This window comes from Balaenoptera physalus, assembly GCF_965194825.1.
Source record: "Balaenoptera physalus genome assembly, chromosome: 3".
In the NCBI taxonomy this organism is placed as follows: Eukaryota; Metazoa; Chordata; class Mammalia; order Artiodactyla; family Balaenopteridae; genus Balaenoptera; species Balaenoptera physalus.
Genome location: NC_138890.1, coordinates 619,856 through 645,306, shown reverse-complemented (window position 1 = coordinate 645,306; position 25,451 = coordinate 619,856). Strand labels below are relative to the sequence as shown.

At 60.7% G+C, this 25,451-nt stretch overlaps 2 protein-coding genes across 9 annotated transcripts; one reads left to right on the top strand and one right to left on the bottom strand.

Annotated features, from left to right (window-relative positions):
* The first annotated feature begins 76 nt into the window (after positions 1-76).
* Positions 77-7,682, top strand: POLR2E (RNA polymerase II, I and III subunit E). The gene is made up of 7 exons (XM_082453178.1): positions 77-218; positions 1,754-1,928; positions 5,654-5,769; positions 6,203-6,283; positions 6,655-6,713; positions 6,819-6,897; positions 7,024-7,682. The coding sequence occupies exons 1-7, from the start codon at positions 162-164 to the stop codon at positions 7,087-7,089; spliced, it is 633 nt and encodes a 210-aa protein (XP_082309304.1). The 5' UTR covers positions 77-161; the 3' UTR covers positions 7,090-7,682.
* A 3,065-nt stretch (positions 7,683-10,747) lies between these two features.
* Positions 10,748-25,316, bottom strand: ARHGAP45 (Rho GTPase activating protein 45). Of its 8 annotated transcripts, none has more exons than XM_082453130.1 (23): positions 24,954-25,316; positions 22,717-23,047; positions 19,203-19,346; positions 18,933-19,017; positions 18,784-18,856; positions 18,534-18,600; positions 18,311-18,448; positions 18,136-18,200; positions 17,843-17,953; positions 17,689-17,769; positions 15,840-16,028; positions 15,478-15,615; positions 15,143-15,333; positions 14,899-15,023; positions 14,742-14,825; positions 14,505-14,609; positions 14,221-14,393; positions 13,695-13,883; positions 13,463-13,600; positions 13,028-13,254; positions 12,740-12,947; positions 11,907-12,015; positions 10,748-11,536 (listed from the first exon to the last, which is right to left on the bottom strand). In XM_082453130.1, the coding sequence occupies exons 1-23, from the start codon at positions 25,233-25,235 to the stop codon at positions 11,166-11,168; spliced, it is 3,624 nt and encodes a 1,207-aa protein (XP_082309256.1). In that variant the 5' UTR covers positions 25,236-25,316; the 3' UTR covers positions 10,748-11,165. The 8 variants fall into 8 exon arrangements, with proteins under 8 accessions (XP_082309256.1, XP_082309258.1, XP_082309261.1 ...); XM_082453132.1 differs by lacking the exon at positions 24,954-25,316 and adding an exon at positions 23,902-24,157; XM_082453135.1 differs by lacking the exon at positions 24,954-25,316 and adding an exon at positions 23,684-23,802.
* Between the last annotated feature and the right edge of the window lie 135 nt (positions 25,317-25,451).

Below are 25,451 nucleotides of genomic sequence, written 5' to 3'. Positions count from 1 at the left end.
CTTGGCGCTGCCGCTCCCGAAGGTCTCTGGATTCAGGCATTCGCCGGCGACAGCCCTGCAAGGGGAGGGCGACGTGAGGGGGCCTGACCGGGGCTCGGCGCAGGCGCAGTGGGCGCGGGTGCTGCCGGGCGCAGGCGCAGGGAGTGCAAGCGGCGGCAGCCATGGACGACGAGGAGGAGACGTACCGGCTGTGGAAGATCCGCAAGACCATCATGCAGGTGAGCAGCGCGCTTGGCGAACGCGGTGAGAGCGAGCCTCGCTCCCCCAGGCGAGCCGGGCACGCAGCAGCCGGGGCGCGGACGGCGGGTGCGAGGCCCGGAGGTAGGAATGAGCCTCCCCACCCCCGGCCGCGCGGCTGGAGCGGAGGGGTCGGGCTCAGGCGGGGCCCCCGGGGCGGGGGTTTGCGGGGGACGGAGTCGCGAGTCCAAGAGCCCCCCGGGAGGGGGTCAGGGTCTCGCTCGAGCTGGAGAGAGGGAGGACGGCAGACGCTAGGCCGGCGCGTGTTTGTGTCCATGAAAGGTTCTGATGTTACTTATCGGGGTTCTTGAATTCCGTAATCAGTAGAAATTGATAGCAGGCCAGACGAGAAATTCAGGCAAGGCTTTATTGGAGTTTGTGCTGCAGCATGAAATAGCGAAAACAAGCAACAGGTGCCCTTGCTCCAAGGAGGGCGAGCTGGTCCCTTAAATGGGGTGAGGGTGGGGGCGGGTCCAGGGGTCAGGCCGGAGGGGTGGCTTGGAGGGGTCTGCCCACCCCCTTGGTGGTGCTGTGTGCAGGGATCATGCCCAATACCCTGCTTTTGCTCCTGGCTCCTCAGAAGTGGCAGTTGGGTTCTTGGCCTTTTTGTATCTTGGTCCTTGTTTGCCCCAACTGCGCATGTGCATAGTTGTTTCTAGTCCCTTACATATAGTTTCTGGGTTTTCTGTTGCTGGAGGAGACATTTGCCGAGGTGCAAAGGCTTCAGCAGAAGATCCCAGGTCCCAGACTGTCTTATCGGCACCACCTCAAGTGCATAACGCAGAATCCCGGGGTCCTGGGGGTGGAAGGAACCCTGGTGGGCTGGACGACCGCTGTCTGGTGACTACTTAGATGTCTCAGCCACCAAATTTGAATTACTCAGGCCGGGTGCGAGTCATACCAGTGTTCTCTGTGTGCCTCGTTCTTTAAGCCACCCCGTGGCAGGGGACCAGTGTGATGCCACGGAGGCTTGCGGCCTTGATCAAGAGCACCCACCGTCCCAGAAATCCTGCTGGGCTAAGGCCGGGTGGTGGCCCCCAGCCTCTTTGCCGCTTTGCAGAGCTGCCCAAAGACATGGCTGGAGCAACTGTGCTTCTGGTTGACAGTATCGGGGGCCCCTGGGAAAGAAGACCCAGGGCTCTGGAGGGAGACTTGGCCGAGGAAAGGGGGTGCGGGCAGGGCTGGGCTGGCTAGTGATTCCAACCTTCCTTTCTCTCTCTGGGTCCTCATCTAGTCCACGCACTCAAAGAGCCCCAGTTTCTGAGGCAGGACCTAGAACTGCTGACCCTCAGGCCTTTGCCTGGTTTTCCAACCAGCGTCTGCTCAGCCAGCCCAGCAGCACCCTCCCAGCCAGCTGTCTCTGTCTGCCCCAGACCCTGGGGCCTGACTCTGCATTCAACAGCCCTCCTCACGTCCCAGCTCTGTCCCGATCTCCTCCGCAGTGGCCTCGCCTACCCCGAGCTCTTGCTGCCGTCCCCCCTCCGCCCTGGGGTCACCTGGTCCTTTCTCTTCACAGCTGTGCCACGATCGTGGCTACCTGGTGACCCAGGATGAGCTGGACCAGACGCTGGAGGAGTTCAAGGCCCAGTTTGGGGACAAGCCCAGTGAAGGGCGGCCTCGGCGCACAGATCTCACGGTGCTGGTGGCCCACAACGATGACCCCACCGACCAGATGTTTGTCTTCTTCCCAGGTGAGGGGCAGCTCAGGGCCAGCTTGTAGCAGCCACCTGCCTTGTGACCCAGAGTCTGCCTGCTCTCATCCTTCTGCCCCCTCGCCCTCCTTGCTGTGTGGACTCCTTTTCCAGCTTCCTCTTCTCGGTCACCTTCCCCATTCTCTCTTCCTCAACCCTTTTCTCCGATCAAGGTTATCACAGGCCTCCCAGCTGGGCCCCTGGGTCGTCCCTGCCCCCACCCGTCAGCCCAGCTTCTGCGCCCAGCGCTTGCCCTTCCTGCGCTGCTGCAGGACTCCTGCCCTTTCTCATCCCTGCCCGTTCCCCGCTCGTCTGCCTGGTCAGTGTCCATCCATCGTCCCTGGTGACTGAGCTCAAGTGCCTCCTCTTTGGGAACCCCCTCTGAGCCCCGGGTTGAGTGAAGACAACCCCCCCACCACCAAGGGTGTCCCAGGACCCCTGTGTTCCTCTGTCTTTGCACGTCCTACACTGAGGCAGCCTGGCTCTAAAGCTCCAAAGGTTAGGGGGCCATGTTGGGTCATGAGCACCTTGGAGGCCCACCCCAGTGCCTTGAATCAAAGGGGTGGGCAGAAAATGCTTGTTCAACAGACCCAGGTGGCACTTTTTTAAAAAATGTATTTTATTGAAGTACAGTTGATTTACAACGTTGTGTTAATTTCTGCTGTACGGTAAAGTGACTCAGTTATAAATATATATACATACATATATATATGTTCTTTTTCACATTGTGTTTTTTTTTTTAATTATTTATTTATTTATTTATGGCTGTGCTGGGTCTTCGTTTCTGTGCGAGGGCTTTCTCTAGTTGCGGCGAGCGGGGGCCACTCTTCATCGCGGTGCGCGGGCCTCTCATTATCGCGGCCTCTCTTGTTGCGGAGCACAGGCTCCAGACGCGCCGGCTCAGTAGTTGTGGCTCACGGGCCCAGTTGCTCTGCGGCATGTGGGATCTTCCCAGACCAGGGCTCGAACTCGTGTCCCCTGCATTGGCAGGCAGACTCTCAACCACTGCGCCACCAGGGAAGCCCTTCACATTGTTTTATACTATGGTTTAATTCCAGGATACTGAATATAGTTCCCTGTGCTATATAGTAGGACCTTGTTTATCCATCTTACATATAATAGTTGGTATCTGTTAGCCCCAAACTCCCAATCCATCCCTCCCCCACCCCCCATCCCCTTGGCATCCACACATCTGTTCTCTATGTCTGGGAGTCTTTCTGTTTTGTAAATAAGCTCATTTGTATCATTTTTTTAGACTCCACATATAAGTGATATATGATATTTGTCTTTTTCTGACTTATTTGGCGTAGTTTGGTAATCTCTAGGTCCATCCATGTTGCTGCAAATGGCATTATTTCATCCTTTTTTATGGCTGAGTAGTATTCCATTGTATATATGTACCACATCTTCTTTATCCATTCATCTGGACATTTAGGTTGTTTGCATGTCTCGGCGATGGTGAATGGTGCTGCTATGACACTGAGGTGCATGTATCTTTTTGAATTATAGTTTTGTCTGGATATATGCCCAGGAGTGGGCTTGCTGGGTCATATGGCAACTCTGTTTTTAGTTGTTTTTATTTGTTTGTTTTTAAGATTTATTTATTTATTTGTTTATTTATTTATTTATGGCTGCGTCGGGTCGTAGTTGCAGCATGTGGGATCTTCATTGAGGCATGCGGGATCTTCCATTGCAGCACACGGGCTCTTCAGCGCGGTGCGCGGGCTTCTCTCTAGTTGTGGCATGCAGGTTTTCTCTTCTCTAGTTGTGACATGCAGGCTCCAGGGTGCGTGGGCTCTGTAGTTGTGGCATGCAGGCTACAGAGCGCGTGGGCTCTGTGGTTTGCGGCACGCAGGCTCTCTAGCTAAGGTGCGAGAGCCCTCTATTGTGGTGCACGGGCTTAGTTGCCCTGTGGCGTGTGGGATCTTGGTCCCCTGACCGGGGATCGAACCCACGTCCTCTGCATTGAAAGGTAGATTCTTAACCACTGGACCACCAGGGAAGTCCCCTCATGTCTTGCATTTAAATCTTTGAGCCATTTTGAGTTTATTTTTGTATATGATGTGAGGGAGTGTCTAACTTCATGGATTTACATGTGGCTGTCCAGCTTTCCCAACAGCACTTGCTGAAGAGACTGTCTTTTCCCCATTGTATATTCTTGCCTCCTTTGTCGAAGATTAATTGACCATAGCTGTGTGGGTTTATTTCTGGGTTCTCTATTCTGTTCCATTGATCCGTGTCTGTGTATGTGTCAATACCATGCTGTTTTGAAAACTGTAGCTTTGTAGTATTATTGTAAGTCTGGGTGAGTTATGCCCCCTGCTTTTTTCTTTTTCTGAGGATTGCTTTGGCAATTCTGGGTCTTCTATGGTTCCATGTAAATTTTAAGAGTATTTGTTCTAGTTCTGTGAAAAATGTCATGGGTAATTTGTGCCGGGTCTTAGCTGCGGATCCATGAATTGCTTTTTTATGTTGAGATATATTCTCTCTATACCCACTTTCATAAGAATTTTTATCATGAACGGATGCTGAATTTTATCAAATGCTTTTTCTGCATCTGTTGAGACAGTCGTGTGGTTTTTGTCTTTCCTTTCGTTGATGTGGTGTGTATCACATTGATTTGCATATGTTGAACCATCCTTGTGACCCTGGGATGAATCTAGGTGGCACTTTTAAGAAGAGTGTCCCCTGTGTGTGAAGCGTATTTATTGTAGACTTTGGTGCCTAAGCACGTGCCTCCCGTGGTGCCATCTCGGGGGTGGGGCCACCTCACTTCCTGGTCTTTACTGACAGTGGGGGTGTCCTCTCTCAGATGGGCCGTGGCACAGGGTTGAGGTCCCTGCCTGTGTTAGTTTGCACGGCTGCTGTAACAAAACCCCACAGACCAGGGGCATAAACAGACAGTGCTTCTCTCCCAGTGTTGGGGGCCTCTCGCTGGTGTGTAGACCTCCGTCTTCTCCCTGTGTCCTCACATGCTCGTCCCTTCCTGTGTATCTGTGTCCTGATCTCTTAAGGACCCCAGCCTCACGACCTTGTGTTACCGTAATTACTTTTTTAAAGACCCCATTTCCAAACACACTCTCATTCTGAGGTTCCTGGGGGTCAGGACTCCAACAGAGGGACTTCGGGGACAGGGCACTGCCGGTCGGTGGAGTGGGGTGTGAGGAGAACGGCGAGAGGCAGCGGACGTGCTGCACACGGACTCCGGGGCTGCCCCAGCCGCCGACCTGCTGGGCTCCTAGGGTCCAGCCGTTCTCTCGTGACAGGCCCCAGGCCCTGTGCGCTGCCGAGACCGTGAGGACCCCCGGTGCTGGCAGCGAGGAGCTGGGTGGGCTGTCTCCGTGCTGGGACCGTGCTCCCCGGGTCATCTTGCCTCCACTCACCTCCGAACACCCCAGCCCTGGTCTCGTGGGCCCCCGGACTAAACAAACTGCTTAGCCTGGGACTTCCCGAACCTCAGAACCGCTGAGGCACTGAGCAGACCCAGACTCCCAGACCCCACTTCCAGAAAGAGGTCCCTTAGGTCCAGGGCCCAGGGCACCTTTCAGCTCCCATGTGACATGCAGGCAGCCAGCGCCCCGTTCTGGGACCAGCAGCCCGGTTCTCACTGTGCAAACGGGAGGCCGAGGCCTCAGCGGGGGAGCAGCACCGCAGCACCTTGGCAGGGGTGGGCTAGAACCCGGGGGCGGGGGCCCAGTGTCCACCAGCCTGTGCTCGGTCTGCAGAGGAGCCCAAGGTGGGCATCAAGACCATCAAGGTGTACTGCCAGCGGATGCAGGAGGAGAACATCACGCGGGCCCTCATCGTGGTACAGCAGGGCATGACGCCCTCCGCCAAGCAGGTGGGTGCCTGCCGCCTCTGGTCCCCGGCTGTGGGTTGGACTGGCCTGAGTGGAGGCTGGTGGTTGGGATGGGCAGCTGGCGAGCACCTTTGTCCCCGTGCGGACAAGGGGACACAGGCTGTGGGGTCCAGGGAGGGGCTGCCGCACCAGCTCCCGGCAACCCTGGGAGCATTTTGACAGACGGGCCCTCACGCTTCTTGCGATGAGACTGAGGCCTCGGTAATGTGCTGAATGCCTGGGAGGGGCGGGGTGGGCTTCTCCCCAAGTGGAAACCCTACCCACTGGGGTGGGTTTTCCTGATGTGTGACGCGGGACCCGCACAGCTTCCCGGGTGCCAGCTGCCTGCGAGGAAGGGCGGGGTGGGCGGGCCCGGGGCCAGCGCAGGGGGCGGGTGGCCGCCTCGGCTGTGCCTGAGGGTCGGCGTCTCTTCCAGTCCCTGGTCGACATGGCCCCCAAGTACATCCTGGAGCAGTTTCTGCAGCAGGAGCTGCTCATCAACATCACGGAGCATGAGGTAGGGGTGGGGGACGAGACTGGAGACCCGGGAGCCCCTTCATGGTGGAGAGAAGGTGGGGCGGGGTCTCAGTGTGTGGCCCCTGGGCCAGGAGCAGCTGGGGCCTTGCTAGGAGGGCAGGTTCCCAGGCTCACCCAGCCTGCAGAGTCAGGAGCTTGGGGTGGGTGGAATCTGCATGTCCCCAGGAGCCTCGGGGCTCTGGGATTGTGCCCTGCGTCCCATCTGCACGGCTAGGGGTGTAGGCTACAGGGCCCCCATCCCAGTGTGGAGTCAGGACTTGCGCAGACGCCTGGGGCCCACGCCGCACCCCTCCTCTGGAGGGCCTGTGGCGTCTGTCGCAGCCCTGTGGAGACCAGGTTCTCTTCTCGCAGCTGGTCCCAGAGCACGTTGTCATGACCAAGGAGGAGGTGACGGAGTTGCTGGCCCGGTAGTATCCTTTCTGGCCCCCGGCCGGGCCCGGCTCCTCTTCCCTACACCTCTCCCCACAACGCCCCCAGTCAGTCCAGCGAGGCCTTTTCCCTGACCTGCTTCTCAGTAAACTTCGAGAGAACCAGCTGCCCAGGATCCAGGCGGGAGACCCCGTGGCACGTTACTTTGGGATAAAGCGAGGGCAGGTGAGAAGCGCCTCCCAGGGAGGAGCTGGGCCCACCTCCAGCCCCCTTCAGAGCCCAGGCTTCTGAGCAGGGCAGGAGGGACCCCGGGTCCCGGGCGCCAGCCCACCTGCTTTCCTGCCTCTGTAGGTGGTGAAGATCATCCGGCCCAGCGAGACCGCAGGCAGGTACATCACCTACCGGCTGGTACAGTAGCAGCCCGACAGACAGATGAGGCAAGAGGGCGCCGAGGGCCGGGTGTGGGCAGCCGTCCCAGCCCTGTGAGTGAGCCCCGCCTGTTACGTGCTCTGGAGGGAGCTCACATCCAGCCTGCGTGCCCAGCTCATGCGACAGACGGGACACACTGCTGGCCGCCCCCTCTCTCTCGGCAAGTCCCCCGGGGGACGGAAAGATGGGCTGTGACCACCCACCAGTCCGGGAGCGTGGTGGCCGGCTGCCCGGGGGAGTCCGCTCCTCCTGGGAACCTTGCCTCTGCTCCCCTGGGCCCCGGGGCGGCCCGCCCTGAGCCTGCCTTTCCTGGCCTGAGGGTCCCCGTGGCCTCTCCTGGGCTCCTGGACGTTGAGCCCCACCCTGGATCCCACCTGACGGTGCCTCGGGAGGGGACAGGATACCGCAGGGTGGCCCCCAGCTCCTCCCGGCCTTCCGTCGCCGTGTCCCCCCCACAGTGGCCCTGATGCTGCCCGTCTGCGAGCTCCGAGGGCAGCGGGGAGTGAGACCGATTGCTACGGAATGCTGGGTATCTTAAAGAATTAAAAATATCTTGAGTAAATAAGTTCACTTGTCTGAAAGACCAAGGTGGAATGTTTACCCGGTTTGCTGTGAGCAGCCTTGCTCGGGCTTCTGGCCCCTCAACGGGGTCTCGGCCCACTTCCCCCTGGTGGAGCTGTGAGGGAGGGGCTCCAGTGCCGCCTTCAGCTTTGCTTCTTGGTGCTTTTCTTGCGTAGAAGTTTGGGATCAAACTACCCCCTTTTCCCTCTACTAATTTCAGAGGCCTCCTACCCAGGCGAAGCGCAGTTGTCTGTGTTTTTGTTTAATAGCTTCGTTGAGGTAGGATTTACATACCATACAGTTCACCCATTTAAAATGTATGGTTCCATGATTCTTAGTACATGCACAATCGGGCACCCATCACCACAGTCAATTTTGGAATATTCCACCCTCCTAAAAAGAAAGCCTGTCCCTGTCAGCAGTCACCCCCACCCCCTCCCCAGCCCCTGACAACCACGAATCTGTCTCTGTGGAATTTGCTTGTTCTGGACGTTTCCCATCAGTGGAATCACACATCGTGTCCTTCTGTGTCTGGCTTCCCTTAACGGAGCATTGTGTTCTCACGGTTCGTCCACGTTGTAGGAGTGTCGGGGCTTCACCCCTTTTCACGGCCGAGTGATGCTCCCGTGTGTGGAGGGACATGTGTTCATTCTTCAGTTGATGGACACGGACTGTTTCCATTTGTTGGCGACTGTGCGGCATGTTGCTGTGGGCGTCCAGGTACGAGGTGGTGTGGTTGTGTGTATTTCTCTGGCTGTGGGTGTGCCTCGGAGTAGAATTGCTGGGTCCTGCAGAAGCTCTTGTTTCCTTTGGAGAGACAGGCTGTCTCCGCCGCGGCTGCCCGGGTTCCTATTCGCGTCTCCCCCTCCTCACCAGCGCTGGTTCTCGCGGCCCGGGGGTGAGCCGCTGTGGTTCAGATTCACTTGCCTGGTGCTGAGGGTGGTGAGCCCCTTTCCCCGGCTCGCCGGCCGCCTGCCCGTCATCTCGGAGACGTGTCTGTGCACAGGTCCTTTGCCCCTTGTTTAACTGGGTTATTTGTCTCTGCCGAGTTTTAGGGGTTCTTTATATGTTCTAGGCTCAGGTCCCTTATTAGATATATACGCTTTACAAAAATGTTTTCCCACTTTTTGTATTTCTTAGCTAGCCCCTTGTAGCCTTTATACATAGGACTCGAATCCTGGGATTTACTTCTGGGCATCGTATGACTTGGGGCTGTCACTGTCCCCCAGACAGCGGTCTTGACACTGTTTAGTGAAGAACCAGAGGTGCTCTCCTCACTGCCTTGAGTTGCCACTCTCGTGGTGAACGCACAGACCCACGTGGGTCTGTGTTGAGATCCTCTTCTTTTCCGTTGATGAATTTAGGTTTCAAAATCTTAGTTTTATAGTACATCTGACAGGAGAACAGGTCTCCCCTTTCCCCCAGACAGACATACATCGTTTTCCAAAACCATCTTGGCCAAAAGGAGCCAGACACGGACGGATGAATCCTGTCCGATTCGACTCACAGGGGTCCCTAGAGGGATCAAGTCCACAGAGACAGGAAGCAGATGGTGGGGGAGGGGATGGGGAGTCAGGGTTTCACGGGGACAGAGTCTCCCTTTGGGAAGATGAGAAAGTTCTGGAGACCATGGTGGAGATGGTTGCACGACAATGTGAAGATGCTTAGTGCCTGTGAACTGTGCAGTTTAAAGTGTCAAAAATGGTAAATATGTATAACTTACAGTTTAAAAAAATTGTCTTGGCTGTTCTTGAGTATTGATTCTTGCAAATGAATTCTAGAATCAACTCACTGATTCCCTGAAAATTCTTTCTGCTCCTGGTTAGGGTGCTTGGTCTCCCGGCTGGGCACAGACCTGTCCCCCGGTGCGGGGTCTCAGGTGCGAGGTGCGGACGCCCCTTACGCCCTCCATCCAGCGGCACCAGCTCCCCTTTGGGGTCCCCTGCTTGTTGCTGGGGCACCGGTTCCGCCTGCCTGCGCCACCACGCACAGCCTGTTCTGAGTCCCTGAGATTGGTCCTGACGCCTGCCTGCCTCGGGGCTTCAGGAAGTGGGGCCCCCCGGGTCTGGAGGCAGGGGCTGGCTTTCACGCAGCACCCCCAGCCCCTCACTCCAGCCACCAGGACATGTTGTGAGCCTGGGCCAGCCCTTGTCTGAAGGTGGTGCAACCTGTGAAGTTGTGTGGCATGATCCGCCAGGCTCCTTAGAGATGCTTTGGCACCTGACAGTGGGATGCTTTCTCGCCGTTACCTGTCCTGCTGAGCACTCTGAAATGTTAATAGATTTGCTCATTCTTCTGACCGTTTTTTTAAAAAACGTAGATCGGGGTCAGCAAAGTTTTGCTGTAAAGGGCCAGGTGGTCAGTATGTTGGCTTTGCTGGCCAGGTGGCCCTGCTACAGTTGCTCAACTCTACAGGGCAGAAGTGGCCACAGGCCACATGTAACCAAGAGGGTGTGGCCCCCGGCCCATTATCTCTGTTTGCAAAACACATTGGTAGTTTGCTGGCTGCTTTTTCCGCTCACTCTTAGGAAGCGTCTGCAGCGGCAAAGCGCCCTGACTGCCACGGCAGGTCTTATCTAAGCCTGGGTGGGGGCCTGCAGTTTGGGGTGAGCTGTTCTGCATCAGGAGTGGAGGCCCAGCAGCTTTCACCCGTGACTGGGTGTGAATTCCACCTAATTCCTCAAATGAATAGTTGGGTCTCTGCTGAGCCGGCCCCAGCCCTCCGGGATGAACCCGACGGGGGTCTCTGAGCTGGGTGAGAGGTGCTCGCCTCTTCCCCGCTGCGCCCTTCCCCGTGGTGGCCGCTGTCTTCCTGAGGCCTTTGGTGCGAGTAGATTTCAGCTGCGGCTCCTCAGCGCAGCAGCCGCACCTCAGTGCTCGGGAGCCACCGGGGGCTGGCGGCCCGAGTCAGGAGTCGATGGGAATCGGTCCCCACGGCCACCTGGGCTCCCGCGCCTGACGGGGCTGCCTTGTGGTGGAATTTCTTCTTCACAGCTCCCTGCCCAAGCCCAGCGAGGAGCTGGGGACGGCGCTCAGTGCCCTGTGTGTCTGGGTCGCTAGGCCACTGCTGCCAGAGAAGACAGGCTCAGGTTAAAGACTTTATTTTATGCAAAAGGAATGTTCCTGTAAGAGAACTCCATCGTGGAACTTCACTGCATCCTCAGCCCCAGGTATCCAAACCCAGTTTTCCATAAAAGCCAGGGCATCCCGAGGCCGCCTGCCCACCATCCACAAAGGCGTCCAGCCCTCCTCCCGGCTGCCATGTGGCCTCCACGGCCCAGCGCCAGGGTGGGCAGGGGCCCTCCATCACAGCCTGGGCGACTCCAAGAGCAGAATCCCCCAGCTCAGTGGAGTGGGGCCTGGTGGGCGTGCGGAGCAGCGCGGGCAGAAGCTTCTGGAAAAGTTGGCCAGTGATGCCCTTGCCGCTGTGGGCGGAAGGAGAGGCCTCTCGGTGACGTGTCCGCAGGGACAGGAGCCTGGAGCAGACCTGCCCGCTGCCCCAGCTACACGAACTCTGGCCGCCTCTCCCAGCCTGCGCCCCCTGCCAGCCGCCCGCCGCGGAGCCTCCCGGCTGGCAGGCGGGCCGCAGCCACGTTGTTGCACTGGTTGGTATTGTGCTCGGCGAGCCGCTGGACCGGCTCCTCCCCGAGGTCCTCCCAGACCCCAGGCCCGGGCCCATCCTCCCCCTCCCCAGTGGCAGTGCCCAGCTGCTCCTCACTGCCGCTGCGGCTGTCCCGGCCGCCCTCCGCGCCCGCCTCGCCGCCCAGCTTCTCCAGGAAGCCGAGGCGGTGCAGGGCCGCCCCACCCGCCGGGGACGGCAGGTCCGAGGCCTCCTCCAGTTCTGAGTCGGAGTCATTGGAGGCAGCGTGGGGTTCTGGAAAGTCCAAGGGAGAGAGACAGGGACAGACAGACAGAGGGACAGATGGACAGCCTGTGAGCAGGGTGGGGGGCACTGGGCGGAGGACTGGGCGTCCGCCTCCCCCCAGCAGGCCCAGCTCCCTTAGAACCCTCCCGGGTCAGGCGGAGGTGCAGGGTCTCAGACACTGGGGTCATTTCCACTTCGGGATGCCCATTTCTCGGCGTTGGCAAAAACACCTCGAAAGGGTGTCTCTTTGCAAGAGTTTGTAACACGTTAAAGACGGTGAAAAAGCAAGTGACACTCATGGTCTCCACGGGAGACAAACCGGGATGCAGCCCTTGAGGTGGACCCACTGTGTCATCTGCCGCCTGGGCCCACTGCTCACCGAGGCCCCCATCCTCGGCCTCCTCCGGCAGGGGGAAGGCCGCACCCCCGCTGACCTCCGGGTACGGCTCCTGGACCACCACCTCGGCCCCCTGGTTGGACGTCACATCCTGCAGAGGCGGAACGGAGGTCAGGGGGCGCCACGGTTCCAGCCATCCCACATTCCATTTTTCTGTCTTGTTAAACCCTAAAAACTGTTAACACCCGCTGCAGCTGAGCATGTGAGGCCCCCGGATCCCAAGTCACGAGCAGGCTGAGCTCGTCCAAAGCGGGCAGAGGCCCTGGCCAGAAAGGCTGAGGCAGGGACAGGCTGCAAGGACACCAGCGTGGGAGCCACTGTCCTGAGGCCACACCCAGGCGTGTCACCTCCACAGCCAGAGACGCCAGATGAGGGGTTAAAGACGCACAGTGGGGACTGAGCGTGGGAGCTGATGCTGCCTGGAAGCGAACAGACTTGCAGAAACAAGGCCTGTCGGCTGAGGAGAGCAGCAGGCTGGACCCAGAGGACATGCTGTAGGCGGTGCAGAGATGGGAAATGGGAGAAGGGGCAGGACGTTGGGTCTAGTGCGTTCTGATGTGAGCTCCAGGGGACGCGGGGGGAGGCCGAAGGGCCTCTGCACTGCCTGGGGCTCCGTCCACAGATCTGAACCCACACTTCATCCAGTTCTTTGCTTAAAAGATGCCTTGGGTGTCCCTGATGGGGCTCTGGCCCCATCCGAGCCAGACATCTCCCAGCCCTTCTTCCTGTCTAATCCCCCCGTGGGTGAGCGAGGTTCCCGGCCCCCATGATGCTCACAGAGCCCTGCACCCCCGCCCAGGGTGGACCACCCTCACCTGGCACCCGGATGCCACCTCGGGCTCCTCAAAGACCAGGCTGTAGTGGGTGATGAGGGTCTCCAAGATGCAGGCCTGGTGGGGGTAGTCCACCAGGGAGGAGAGGGACACAGTGGCCTCCGTGGGCCGGGGCCGCAGCAGTGTGGGCCCAAACACGATGCCCAGGTTCCCCGGCGTCATCTTGTTGTCCTGCTCCACCTCCACGATCCTGAGGGTTGGAGTGCAGAAGCAGGTGTGAGCGGCTCCCGGGACCCCGCCGCCCTTGACCCCGGCCTGGCCAGCCCTCACCTGCGCAGGTGCCGCATCAGGTACTGCAGCGTGGCCCAGTTCTCCGGCGGCAGGTCCCGCAGGAGCTCCCGCAGCCGGCCCGCCATGGCCACGGCCACAGCCTCTCTCTCGGTGACATCTGGCCGGCCTCGGGTTGCCGCCTTGGCCTCGGCCTCTGCCTTCAGACTGTCCTTGGCCAGCCCCACAAGCTCATGGTAGAGGCGGAAGGAGATGAGCGGCTCAGGCAGCTGCAGGGTGACGGGTTAGGTGTGGGGGTCAGTGGGCCTGGCCCCGCCCCTAGCAGCAGCCCCGCCCCTGACAGGCACCGGTCCCGCCTACCCTGTACTGACCACGCCCCTGGCCTAGCAACCACAACCCTGCTCAGGGCTGGCCACGCCCCCCACGAGGCTCAGGTCCAGCCCAGGATCCGCTCTGCTCTGTCCCCATCTGTTTCACCTGGCGCAGGTAGAGCTTGAGGACGTTGCTGATGTCGTGGGGCGAGGCCTGCGACAGCTCCACCAGCTCCTTGCCATTCTCGAAGGCCTGGCACAGCTTCTCCACGCGCGTTTTCACCCCATTGACCCGGTAGATGCCCTGTGGGAGCCCGCAGTCAGCCTGGGCCCACACCCCTCCCCTCCCTGCGCGGCCCCTCGGCCGGAGCCCCTGCAGCTGTGCCCGCGGCAGTCACCTTGGTGCGCAGCGCCCGCTGCTCGATCTCGAAGACACACTTCTTGACGATGAAGGGCACGCTGTCCGGGGTGCTGCGGGCGGCCTGGCTGAAGTCCTGGCCAAAGAGCTGCAGGCGGCCCTGCAGCTTCTTGTGGCCACACTGGATGGCCAGGGTCTCCAGGCACTTCTTGTGGCAGGCCAGGCAGCACTGGGGGCGGGCGAGGAGTGAGCAGACCTTCCTGGCGCCCCAGCCCCACGCAGACACCCCCGGCTCCCCCTCCCACCGCGTCCCCCGCTGCTCTCATCACCCCCCTGCAGGGCAGCTTTCACCCCTCCTGGTTGGGAGACGTGCCCCTGCCAGCAGTGCAGCCTGGGCTGCTCCCACGGCCTTCTGGTTCCCTCAGCACTGGCTGAGCCCTCCGCCTGGGATGCTCTCCCCCAGGAGACTGCAAGTGCTCCTGGCTTCACTTCCCTCCAGCGCTCTGCATGGCACGGTCCTGAGGGCGCACATGCAGGTGCCTGGCTCCCCCGGAACCACCACTCACCTCCTCACACTCGGCGCCCTGGAAGTACACGTAGCTGTTGCACTCCCGGCACTTGGCCGGCGTGCGGAGCTTCCGGAGCCGGTGGGTACGGGCCGCCTTGGACAGCCCCACGTGGCGGAAGGGCCCTCTGGGCATGGCCACAGGCAGCTCCGGGGCCATGCCATTGAGGTCATCTGGTGGGGGCGGGGGCAGGTGGTAAGTGTCACCAAGACAGGTCAGGGCCAGGCGCACAGAGAGAGTCCAAACCCCCCTCTCCCCACTGCCCCGCCCAGGGTTCCCCTCACCCTGGTCAAAGGCTGATGCGCCTGTGCTGCCCTCCTGGTCAGCCAGCTCCTCGCTGGACGACATGGTGCCACTGGAAGACATGCGCTCGAACTTCTTAAAGTCCCCTGAGCAGGAAACAGGGGTTGTCAGAGACTCCCCCGAGGGCCCCTGGCTGCACGATGAGCCCGCTGAAACCTGGGGGCGGGGGCGGCAGCGGCAGCTCTGTGAGCCCCCCGCCGCCGGCCAGGCCCCTTCACCTGAGCCAGGGCTGGGGTCCAGACTGGCGTCAGAGTCTGAGATGGCGATCGGCCACGACTTGTGCACCTGGTGTCCGCGCCCACCTGCGAAGGTGTCCCCAGTGAAGGGCTGAAGGGGGCTGCAGGGGGGCCGCTCCCGCCCCTGCCATACACTCACCCCTGCGCTCCTTGGCAAGCTCCCCGTCGTCGAGCCCACCTTCCTCCGGGGGGCAGCCCGCGGCCTCCGCCACCGCGGCATCGCTGACGTTGAAGCTGCCCTTTCGGGCGCGCAAGACTGGGGACCTGATGGGACCAACAGCCAAAAGAAGGGGTCACGATGGGGGTCACAGAGGCTCACTGCCCCCGCCCCCACCTCAGGAGGGAAGTCCGGCTCCCCCGGGCATGCGCAGACGGCGGGGTACCAGGCGTTGGCGGAGACGTGGGGCTCGAAGTCGTAGTGCACGTCTGGCTCCTCGCCGCGCTGCAGCTGGCGCACGTGGGAGGCGTACTGCTGGCCCGGGTCGTACAGCTTGCTGCTCTCGCACAGCATGTGGAAGTGCACAGGCAGCGGGGCCGTCTGCATGTGCATCATCTGGTAATAGGAGATGGTGGCCTGCGGGCAGGCAGGTGGGAGGGGCCCTAAGTACTGGAGGTCCTGAGGCTGGACGGGCAGCCGCCCCGCCCACCCCGACAGGGGCGGGGCTGGGGGCGCGGGCGGGGCTGGGGGCGCGGGCGGGGGCGGGAGCACGGCGCTCACCGACTTAATGGTCTGGTCGCTCTGCCGGATGACTTCCTGGATCTGCCGGAGCGCTGTCACCTTGGTGTCCTCAAGCTCCTGCTTCTGCGTCTTAGCGTCCGCCACGCACGTGCGGTACGTGGCCATGGCTTCCTCCGCCTGGGGTGGGGGGTGGGGGTGGGGGTGGGGGTGGGGTGCCCAGAGAGGCCTCAGCCCGCGGTTCAGCCCTCAGGGCATCTTCAGGCCCCACACCCAGCCAGGCACAAAAGGACAGGAAGGCATTCCTGGCAGGAGGCACAGCCCAGACAAAGGCCCAGCGGTGGGCAATCCTGCACAGGGCGTCAGACCTGTCCTGCACCCCCTGCCCCCTGACCCGCCCTCACCTTGTTTTTGGCCTCCTCCTCCAGGCGCCGCCTCTTGTCCAGGGTCTTGGAGGCCGCGCCCCCTGCACCTGGGCCAGCGCCCGCCTGCTCTTCCTCCGCCTTGGCCACTAGGAAGCGGGCCTTGTCGTGGTCTTCGCAGCGCTGAACGTAGCCCTGCTTGGCCTTGCGCAGATTGGACTCTGCCTCTTGCTGTGGACATGGGAGGAGCCAGACCAGCACCATCAGCCAGAGACCGCGTTAGGGACCTCTGCCACCCACATCCCTTGGGCCAAAATCCCATGGCCAGTCAAGCAAACAGAGGCCCCCGCCCAAGAACCAGCGGTGGAAGAATAGGAGGTGACACCTACAGGGCGACCCTGGGAGGAGCCAGCATCTGGCATGCCCATTTCACAGCCAGGGAAGCTGAGGCACAGCTAAGCTCTGAAGGAGACACCAACTACATCATCCTCTTGACACCTACACCCACACCCGCCAGAGCGACTTGTGCTTCTATCTCTTTCATTTCCTGTCTCAGAGATGAGAACAGTGAGGCTGCTCAGACAGGAAGTCAGGCACCCTCAGGGTTGGCAGGAAGAGCACTTAGTCAAAACCCAGTGGGCCTTCTGGGGGCCACACCTCACAGTCTACACGATCAGAAGCTTAAACATAAAGAAAAGAGCTCACAAGAGTACTAGAAGAAACCATGAGAGAATTTCTTAAAATAAACATAGCATGGGGAAGGCCTTTCCATGCGTGACACAGAACCCAGAAACCATAAAAGACTGCTACTAACAATCATGGGTTTCAACTGGGAAAACAGGCAACAGGTTAAATCAAAAGTCAAAACAATAAACTGGGGGTGGGGGAGTTTGTAACACATCTCATCAAGGCCTGGGTTCTCTAATATGTAAAGAGCTCTGGCAAGTCAATAAGAAACAGACTACTGTACAATCCGAGGTGAGCAAAGGATATGAACTGAGAGCTCGCAGAAGAGGAAAAGCATGGCTGTGGCTCGGGAGGTCAGCTTCTATGCTCATGACATCTGTAACCCAGCCATTACCTTTCGGGCACTGATCTGAGATAAATGGTAGGTCACATGTCTGAGCAACAGGGGCACAAGCTCGTCACAGCAGTGGTGTTTGAAACAGCAACAGCTCAACAACAACTAAACTGTCCATCAGTAAGGATTTAGTGAACTAAGCCCTGTGGCTCTGCAGCTGAGCACTTGTAGCTGAGAAAAAGGGAGGAGTTTCACATGGAGTGAGATGGGGCCAGTCCCTGGATATGGAGGTGAGTGTAAAAGGCCAGAAGCAGAACAGGGTACTCGGCAAGCTGTCATCAGGTGTAGAAAAGGTGGGAGAGGCTTATTTGCCAGATGTGCCACAGGACACCACTAGCTGGAGCAGGGGCCGTGGGGGCTCTGTGCACCGCAGACCCTGTTAGCAGGCCTAAAGAGCAGTGCAAAAGATTGCTAGTGCCTTTGGAACAGCCCAAAAGAGAGGTGGGAAAAGAGCAACATGGACGAACCTGGAGCATCCACCAGACCTGAGAGAGCCTCAGTTTCCCTCTAACCCAGACCTGCTCCTGGCGGCCACGGGTGACCCGGTCCCTCCGGACATCTGACCCGTGACAGTGATGGGGGCCCCGGACCAGGGCCTCTCCTGCTGCAGCTGCGGGTAATGGGGCTGGAGCAGTTGGGAGGCAGGACCCACTCCAACCTGTGACGCCACAGTGAGCCCCACGCGGGCACAGGGCACTCTGCCGGGTGTCCGCAAAACTCGGGAAAGGACCACCCGGGTGTGCACCAGGGGACTGCGCGTGCACGAGCCGGCCCACCCTGCCCCCTCCTAGCCCCACCGCCCCGCGGTACCAGCTTCCTCTGGGCACGGTGCCAAGACTCCTTGATCTCCTTCCTGCGCTTCTCGTGCTCGAGCCGCCGCAGGTTCAGGGGCTGGAGGGGGGAGACGGGTGTGATGGGGACCCGGGCACCCTCCACCCCGCCCACCCTCCAGGGCGAAGCTCACCTGCACGAAAGTCTGGGTCTGCAGCGTGCCCACCGCCTGCACCAGGCCGTGGCCGAACTCCAGGTCCTGCTCCAGGGCCAGCGAGTAGATGGACAGGAGGGGCATGTGCGGCTGTGGGGGCGGGGCCGGCAGTCACGGGGGTGGGACAGGCGCCCTCGTGGAAGCCCTGCCGCCTCCCCAGCTCCCTCAGCTGCCCTTGCAGAGATGGGAAACCCCTTTCCTTTGGCCCATCTTGGAGGGGCGAGACACACCCAGGCCTGAGGGACCCCACCCCGTTCCCTCGAGTTCCCCACCTCCTGCATGACGCTCTGTCTGCAGTTCTGGACGATCTTCTGCAGGCCTTTGGCAAAGTCCATCTCTGCAGGCGGGGAGGGGGTGTGAGCGCAGGGGTGAGGGGAGGGGTGTGAGCGCAGGGGTGAGGGGAGGGGCCTTCCAACCAGACGCCGCCCCGCGGGCCCCAGCTCGCACCCAGCGCGCTCCGCTTCTCCAGGTAGCCGATGAGGTCTTTCATGTACTTGGCCATGTTCTTGGCGTACTGCAGCGCGGCGTCCACACCCCCCTCACAGCGCTGCAGCAGCGTGTCCACCGCCTCCGGGGAGAGGCAGCCTGCGGGACAGACACCCCTCAGCCCGGGCTCCAGCCCAGCCCACCCTTCCGTCCTCAGCCCTCTGCCCCCAGGCTCAGAACTCACCCTCATCACAGTCCTCACCGCTGGGCGGGGCACCCTCGCTCCCCTGTCCATACAGGTTCTCCATGGACTGTACCAGAGGGAGACAGGTGAGTCCAGTCCGGGCTGGGTCCTGTTTGATGCCCACCCTGCAGGAGACAGTCACCGCCCCCCCTGGACAGAGCGGGAGACCACGGTCCACAGAGCGGGCAGCGGGGGACTCACCCGCCCTGCCAGCCTGACCCAGTGCAGCACCCAGGCCATCCCTGCTCACCTGGCCCGGGTCCCCAGGGGGCACTGAGAGGAGGATGCTGCTGTCCACTTCACCCATGAGGAACTCGGACACACTGCAGGTCAGGGGGCAAGTGTCAAGAGGCACATGGGTCCCCACCCTCCACCACCCTTCCCCACCCCCACACTCACGTGCTGCTGAAGGAGACTGCGATGGTCTCCAAGGCCTTCTCAAACTCCTGCTTGTCTGAATCATTGTTGCACTCATAATGGAAGGCTGGGGGCAGACAAGGACGAGAGAGGTTGGCCCAGTCTGGGAGGTGACCACCCGTGCAACTAACTGAAGGGGGAGCATTGGAGTTGTGCCCATCAAACTCCTATGCATCCTTCAAAACCCACTTCAAACATCCCCTCCTTCAGGAAGCCCTCCCAGACAGCCCTTGCTGCCCTGTCCTGGCTGACCTTTGACCTTGGCAATGAGGGTGCCGGCAGCTGTGAGTGACTCCACGGTGTTCAGCAGTGGGTACTTGGAGATGACCTGGTGCATCACGCGGAGGGCCTCACCCAGGCACTCATGGGCAAGCGGCCGGCGGGCCTCTAGGAGGTCTGCCAGGCAGAGTGGGTATGAGCAGGGAGGGAGGGAAAGCCTGCCCACCTAACCACCTAACCCTAACCCTCCTCAGAGCTCTTGTCCCCAGGTGGGGAAATTGAGGCCAAGGTGGGAGAAGGTAACTGCCTGAGGCTCAGTGTGTGACCTCATTGGGGGGGCGGTGGTGTGAGGAACTGTCCCTCTCTCGACTGCTGGCCAGGTCATCAAAGGCCAGATATCAGTCTAGACAGTCCTGCTCAGAACACCCTTTCCTCATTCCTCCAGAAAACAAACTCCCGCTCACCTTCAAGTTGCAGTCCTGGTGGCCTCTTCCTCCAGGCAACCCACCTGGCCCCTTCCCTGCCCCAAACTCTCAGGGCTCTGTCCAGCTCTCTCCCAGCCCTGCCTGCCTGGGCACTGGGGCTTAAACACCCCGTTACCTCACTCTCTCCCGACCAGCCACCCCATGAGGCAGGTGCTGTCATCACCCCCATTTTGCAGATGAGAAAACTGAGGCATACAGGGGAGAAGTCATTTCTCAAGGATCACGCAGCTTTTCCATCTCCACTAGCTCTGAAGGCATGAGAATGCCAGGCTGAAGGACCCTGCCTGACTTTACCATAAGGGCAATGGGGAGCCATAGAAGGTATTAGAGCAAAGGAGAGTCAAGGTCAGATCTGCATCTTCAAACGTGGCTTTAAATGCCCTCGTCAGATGTTCTTAATTGGAAAAAAGCGCTGTGTGCGGGCAGAACACGCACCATCTAGTGGAAACAAAGCCGAAGGAACGTATGGATGGGAAAGGAATGAGCCGACCCTGAGACCCAGGAGGGACCTGGCCACCAGCTGGGAGGATATCTCCCGCACGTGTTTGCCTTTGACTCTGTGCCTGGTACCTGATGCTCAAAAAAAATAAATAAATAAAATAAATTAAAACTTAAAAAAATGTAATCTGGGGCTTCCCTGGTGGCGCAGTGGTTAAGAATCCGCCTGCCAATGCAGGGGACACGGGTTCAAGCCCTGGTCCAGGAAGATCCCACATGCAGTGGAGCAACTAAGTCTGTGCGCCACAACTACTGAGCCTGCACTCGAGCCTGTGTGCCACAACTACTGAAGCCTGTGTGCCTAGAGCCCGTGCTCCGCAACAAGAGAAGCACCGCAACGAGAAGCCTGCGCACTGCAGCAAAGAGTAGCCCCCACTCACCGCAACTAGAGAAATCTGCGTGCAGCAACGAAGATCCAACACAAACAAAAATATAAATACATTTATAAAAAAAATTTAAAAAAATGGAATCTGAAAATAGGTGTCTGATCCCTTTTCAGCACTGAGGACCCCCACGGAATGCCACCGACAGGGAGACCCCCACGGAGTCCCTGGCCCCAAATTCCTCCGAGTGCAGCCCAGTGCCTCAGCACCAGGCAGGATTTGCTGCCTGAATCCAAGGCCAACTCAGGGAGGCGGGAAGGAGCTTGCGGAATCCATGAAAGGCCGGCTGAGGAAAGGCCGGGCCACGCCCCTTCCCAGGACATTCCTCCCACACACCAGGCCCCTCGTGTCGCCTGGGCCTCGGCCACCTGTGTCCCCGCAGCACACCCACCTGGGCAGGTGGGACTCTGGCGAAGCCTGGACATGCCCAGCTCAGCACTGGCCAAGGCAAGCCCCGGGCAGCAAATGCCCCGAGTGCCACGTGCTCCTGGCCAGGCCCTGCACCCCCAACCCCGCACGGTCCCCTCACCTCGGGGCCCTGCCTGGCAGCGCACCGGCGCCTGGTCCAGCGCCGGGTGCACCGTCCCGCAGATACACATGGCGCAGCCGTCAGGGCACAGGGACCGTGAATGCGCAGGCCGGGCTAGGCAACTGGCTGGTCCGGGGTCTTTGGTGCCAGGTCCTCCGCAAGCAAACCGGCTCTGGCCGGTCCGAAGACCCGCCCCCCTCTGAGGAAAGCTCCGCCCCGGCGTCCTGCTAGCTCCCCAGCCTCAGGTAGCAGGAGTCTGGGACCCAGGGAGATGCAATTCGATTCGGGATGGGGCTGGCCAAGGGCAGGCAGGGAAACAGGCCCAGGTACAGGGCGTGGGGAGGTGTGGGGAGACCCCGCCCACGTGGATCCCGCCGCCCACTGCTTCCTAGGTGGACAGCACAGGGTCCCCAAGCCCTCTCACTGTCCCCACAACAATTACTGTGAGCTGAGGACATCTGGTTACAGTCAGCAACTTCCCAGGGCATATCATTGCCCCGTTTCACAGATGAAACGCCAGAGGCTTAGAGAAGGGACAGCTGATCCAGTATCACAGCCTGGCAGGGGCAGCAGCAGGATGCAAACCCACATGCTCTCTGCTCCAGGCCCTTCCCCTGGCCCAGGGCTGCCCCAAGGTTCAAAGAAGGGTGCCCCTGCCCTGGCCCATCCTCCTGCAGGACGCCCACTGGCTCAACCCCGCCCAGGTCTGGCCTCCAAGGAAGCACCAGGATCGGAAAGGAACCGAGATTAGAGAGAGTTTCCCCAGGAAACAACTCCAGCCCCACCCCAGGACCAGATAACCCTGGGGGCTGACACCCCCCGACCCAGCAGAGGCCGGGCCAGCAGAGCCCCCCATTAGCGCCTACAAAGCTGAGGTCTCTCTCCACTCTGAGGTCGAATCCGGGCTCTGGCCCCTCCTTGGCTGGTTGAGCCAGGAGTCAGGGCCCCTCTCTGGGCCTCAGTTTCCTCATCTGTAAAATAGGCACCTGTGGGGAGCAGGCCAGAGTGTTTAGCATGGCCCTGGCACCGCGGTTTCTGGCAGGAGAGATCATAGTGCCCTCCTTGGCGGCCAGGGACAAACAGGAAGCAGATGAAAATAACTCGGCAGGAAGCTGGGCTGTCAGCAGACGCGTGGAGAAAACGGAACTGCCATCCCACAGGCCGCTCACTCCTGCAGCTTACATGCCGGTCCTGCCCCTTGTCCGTCCTGAATCTCTCTCTGTCCAGACCTCAGCCTGCCTCCAGTCCATTTCAGTCCAACATGCAGATCTGACCTTGTTCCACCTCTGCTCTAACACCTTCTATGGCTCCCCACCACCCTCAGGATAACGTCCAGGGTCCCTCTGCTTGCCATTCTCAATGCCTCCACCCTCACACACTTCATACACCCGAACCTTGTTCCCCCAAATGCACCTCCACTCCATGTTTCTGAGCCTGTGCACATGACATTCCCTCTTCCTGGTTGCCGCCAAACTCCTATAAATCCCTCAGAACCCTAGCTGCAATGGCTTTTTCCACGAAGTCCTCCCTACAACCCTCTTCGGAACCTCCCCAAATCCCTCCCTCCACCCTGCCTCGACCCCACAGGGTTTGGGATATCTGTGTCCAACTCTGCCTTCCACCCAGGCCGCGGTGTCCCTGCCACTTCTCACCTTCACGCAGAACACACTCCTTCAGCTTCTCAAGGCCCTCAGCGAAGCGGGCCACGTCAGCCAGCAGGTGGGAGATGTCCTCCACAGTGTCGGGGCAGGGTCCCTGGATGGGTCCCTCAGCTGGGCTGGCTGTTGACAGTGGGCTGCGGTGGCCACGGCCCAGCGTCCAGGTGCTGGCTCCGGACAGTGGGAAGCCGGCAGCGCTGGCGTGGCGGCTTAGGCTGGTGGGCCTCTTGAGTGTGCCCGTGGCCTTGGCATTCAAGGCCACACTTGGTGGTTCCAGGCTGGGTGCCAGGGACACTGCATCAGCCCCATCTCTCCTGGGCAGCTCCTGGGAGGGTGGGGGGAGCCGCTAGAGCAGGTGCTCCCACTGTGGCCCTGCCTCAGTTTTCCCAGAAGTGAAGTGGGGCTCTGGAGGGTCTTCAGCCTGACCCCACAGGGGGTCAAAGGCCACAGGTCAGAGGGCTGAGATTTGGTGTTGTGCCCCTCCCGCACCTGTTACCCAACATCCTCTTCCCCAGAGCTTTCACAAACAACGGCCTCTGCCCAAACCACAGCCAGGGTGTGGGGGAGGGGCACCCCACTTCCTGGAGGGGGCCGGGGTAGGGAGGTCCAGGGTCTCCTTAGCTCCCCTCAGGGGAGGCCACTGCAGACACACCTACTCACTGGTAAAGACACCTCCTCGATTCTTCTACTCTGAGGGTCCACTAGGCCCCTGAGTCCCGCGGACACCACAGGCCAGCTTTGTACGAGGCCCACCCCGTGGATCTCACTGCACACTCTGCTCGCTCTAAACCTTCCCCCAGTGGCTGGGCTGTAGCTCTCACATCTAACGGTGCCTGGAGGCCCCAAGTTCCCTGAGCCCTCACCCTACAGAGTCCTGGACCCAGAGCACCCACACTCCCTGGACCCCACAGGCAGCCCTGGACGGGGTGGGGCGTGCAGTGGCCATCCCAAGGGCTCCTACCATGAGCTGAACGTGGGGATCCCAGCCCGTCCTGCATGGCCCATGCAGTCCAGCCCCGGGGCTGTAGCTGGTTCCAGCCCCGCGCCGCCGGCCCAGCATGGCACTGCCCGGCCCTGCCCCGCCGGGCCCGAGCGCAGGGTGTCCCCCGGTCCCCCTGCTGCCCGCTTGTCGCTCCAAGATCCCCGCCCGCTCCGAGCTCCCAGCAGAGGCTCACTCACCCCCGAGGGCTGCGGACAGGGGCTTCCCGCCCGGTTCTTTTTCGAGATAGAAGGGGTTTTCATGAGCTCCCGCTTCTTCCTGGAGAACATGTTGTGGCCGGGCCAAGTGGCCCGAGGGGCCCGAGGGGGGGGCGGGCCGGGGGTCTCAGCGCCGCAGCTCCTGGTGTCAGTGGCCTCGGGACCACATTGTCGCTGGCCACCCCCCCCCCAGCTGTCAGGCCCACGTGACAGGCCCAGCCCTCATTGGCGGGTGCTTCCCCCCACAGGAAAAGGCCTCCGGAGGCGGTGACTCAGACCCGCCCCTGACCCTCCCCAGCCTCAGCCTGCCCCTCCGCTCAGTGGGCTTGAAGGTGGGGTCCCAGGCTCCGCCCCCAGCTTCCGCTTTCAGGAGCTCTGCGCGCGCACGCACGTTGGTCCGCACGCACGTTGGTCGAGGTGCCCCTGCCTGGCACTGGCGCCCCGGGCAAGGCCCTGGCGGGCACACGGGGGACTGCAGAGACACTGATGCCCCCACTCGGCCACACCCAGATGCACCCAGGAGTGCAGACACGGGAGCACGACGACACACAGGGACACAGGCTTGGACACACGATCAGAAGCCACCCAGCTCCGCAGATGCAACGGGTACCCCTGCACACAGACACCTGCCCTCCAGTCCTCCCACCTCTCACGGATGTGCCTGCCCTACGTCCTCTGGCGACCCCCCTGCAGACCCCAGGGCCCCTGGGCAGCGTTGGGCATAGTGGGTCTCCTCCCCTCGGCCCAGCTCCCGCCCCTCACCCCCCATTCTACATTCCAGGGACACGCACCGACCAGGACCACGGGACAGCTGGCCAGCAGCAGGGCTGCTAACGCTCCTGAGGTCACCGCGCCGCCTCCTCCATTCCCTGGTGGGGTCCCCCGATCTGGAGCGCTGGCGGTGTGTACAGCTTCCTGCCCCCTCCCCCCATGACCACCTCTTCTCTTCGAGCCCCCCAATCTGAGCCTTCTCCCCTCCCCAGATCTTCCTCCCCCCGCCCCCTTCCAGAGTCCCCACACTGGCCCCCACTGACCTCAGGTGTGATCTCTGGGCACGGGGCATGCAGGCCACAGCCCCTCATGGCAAACCCGACTCTCCAGGCCCGAGTCCATCCACAGACCCCGCCCAGAAGCCCCTTAAGGAACCTCTGCCCACCACTCATTGCTCTGGAGACCAGGATCAGGGGGTGAGGGCCAGCTGGTGGGTTGGCTGGCTGGTGGGCTTCTGACCTGGTCGGGAGGCCTGAGGCCTGGGTCACCCCTGCTGGGATCCTCCAGCTGCCCCAGACATTCCTGAGCCCTGACAGCATGCCCATTTCATGACCAGCTACTCACAGGTACCGCCCTCAGGCGCCAGAACCACGTGGGCACTTAGGGGTCCCGGGACCATTGTCCAGGCTATTATGAAGGGTAAACCTGCAGGGAGACACGCCCCAGCCCACCATAGAGGGCTTCAAAGCTGGGAGTCCAGTCGGCTGTAGTTGGGTTCTCACCTGCACCCTAGAGATTGCATCTGTGTCCACAAACCAACT

Bases quoted from the DNA above. Each gene is read 5' to 3' on its own strand.
- POLR2E (XM_082453178.1), top strand. From the start codon at position 162: ATGGACGACGAGGAGGAGACGTACCGGCTGTGGAAGATCCGCAAGACC. The intron at 6,714-6,818 runs GTATCCTTTCTG...CCTGCTTCTCAG, and splicing joins ACGGAGTTGCTGGCCCGGTA to TAAACTTCGAGAGAACCAGC. The intron at 6,898-7,023 runs GTGAGAAGCGCC...CTGCCTCTGTAG, and splicing joins TTGGGATAAAGCGAGGGCAG to GTGGTGAAGATCATCCGGCC.
- ARHGAP45 (XM_082453128.1), bottom strand. From the start codon at position 25,235: ATGGGCATGCTGTCAGGGCTCAGGAATGTCTGGGGCAGCTGGAGGATC. The intron at 18,201-18,310 runs GTGCGAGCTGGG...CCCCGCCTGCAG, and splicing joins GGAGAAGCGGAGCGCGCTGG to AGATGGACTTTGCCAAAGGC. The intron at 13,884-14,220 runs GTGAGTGGTGGT...GCCCGCCCCCAG, and splicing joins AGGGCGCCGAGTGTGAGGAG to TGCTGCCTGGCCTGCCACAA.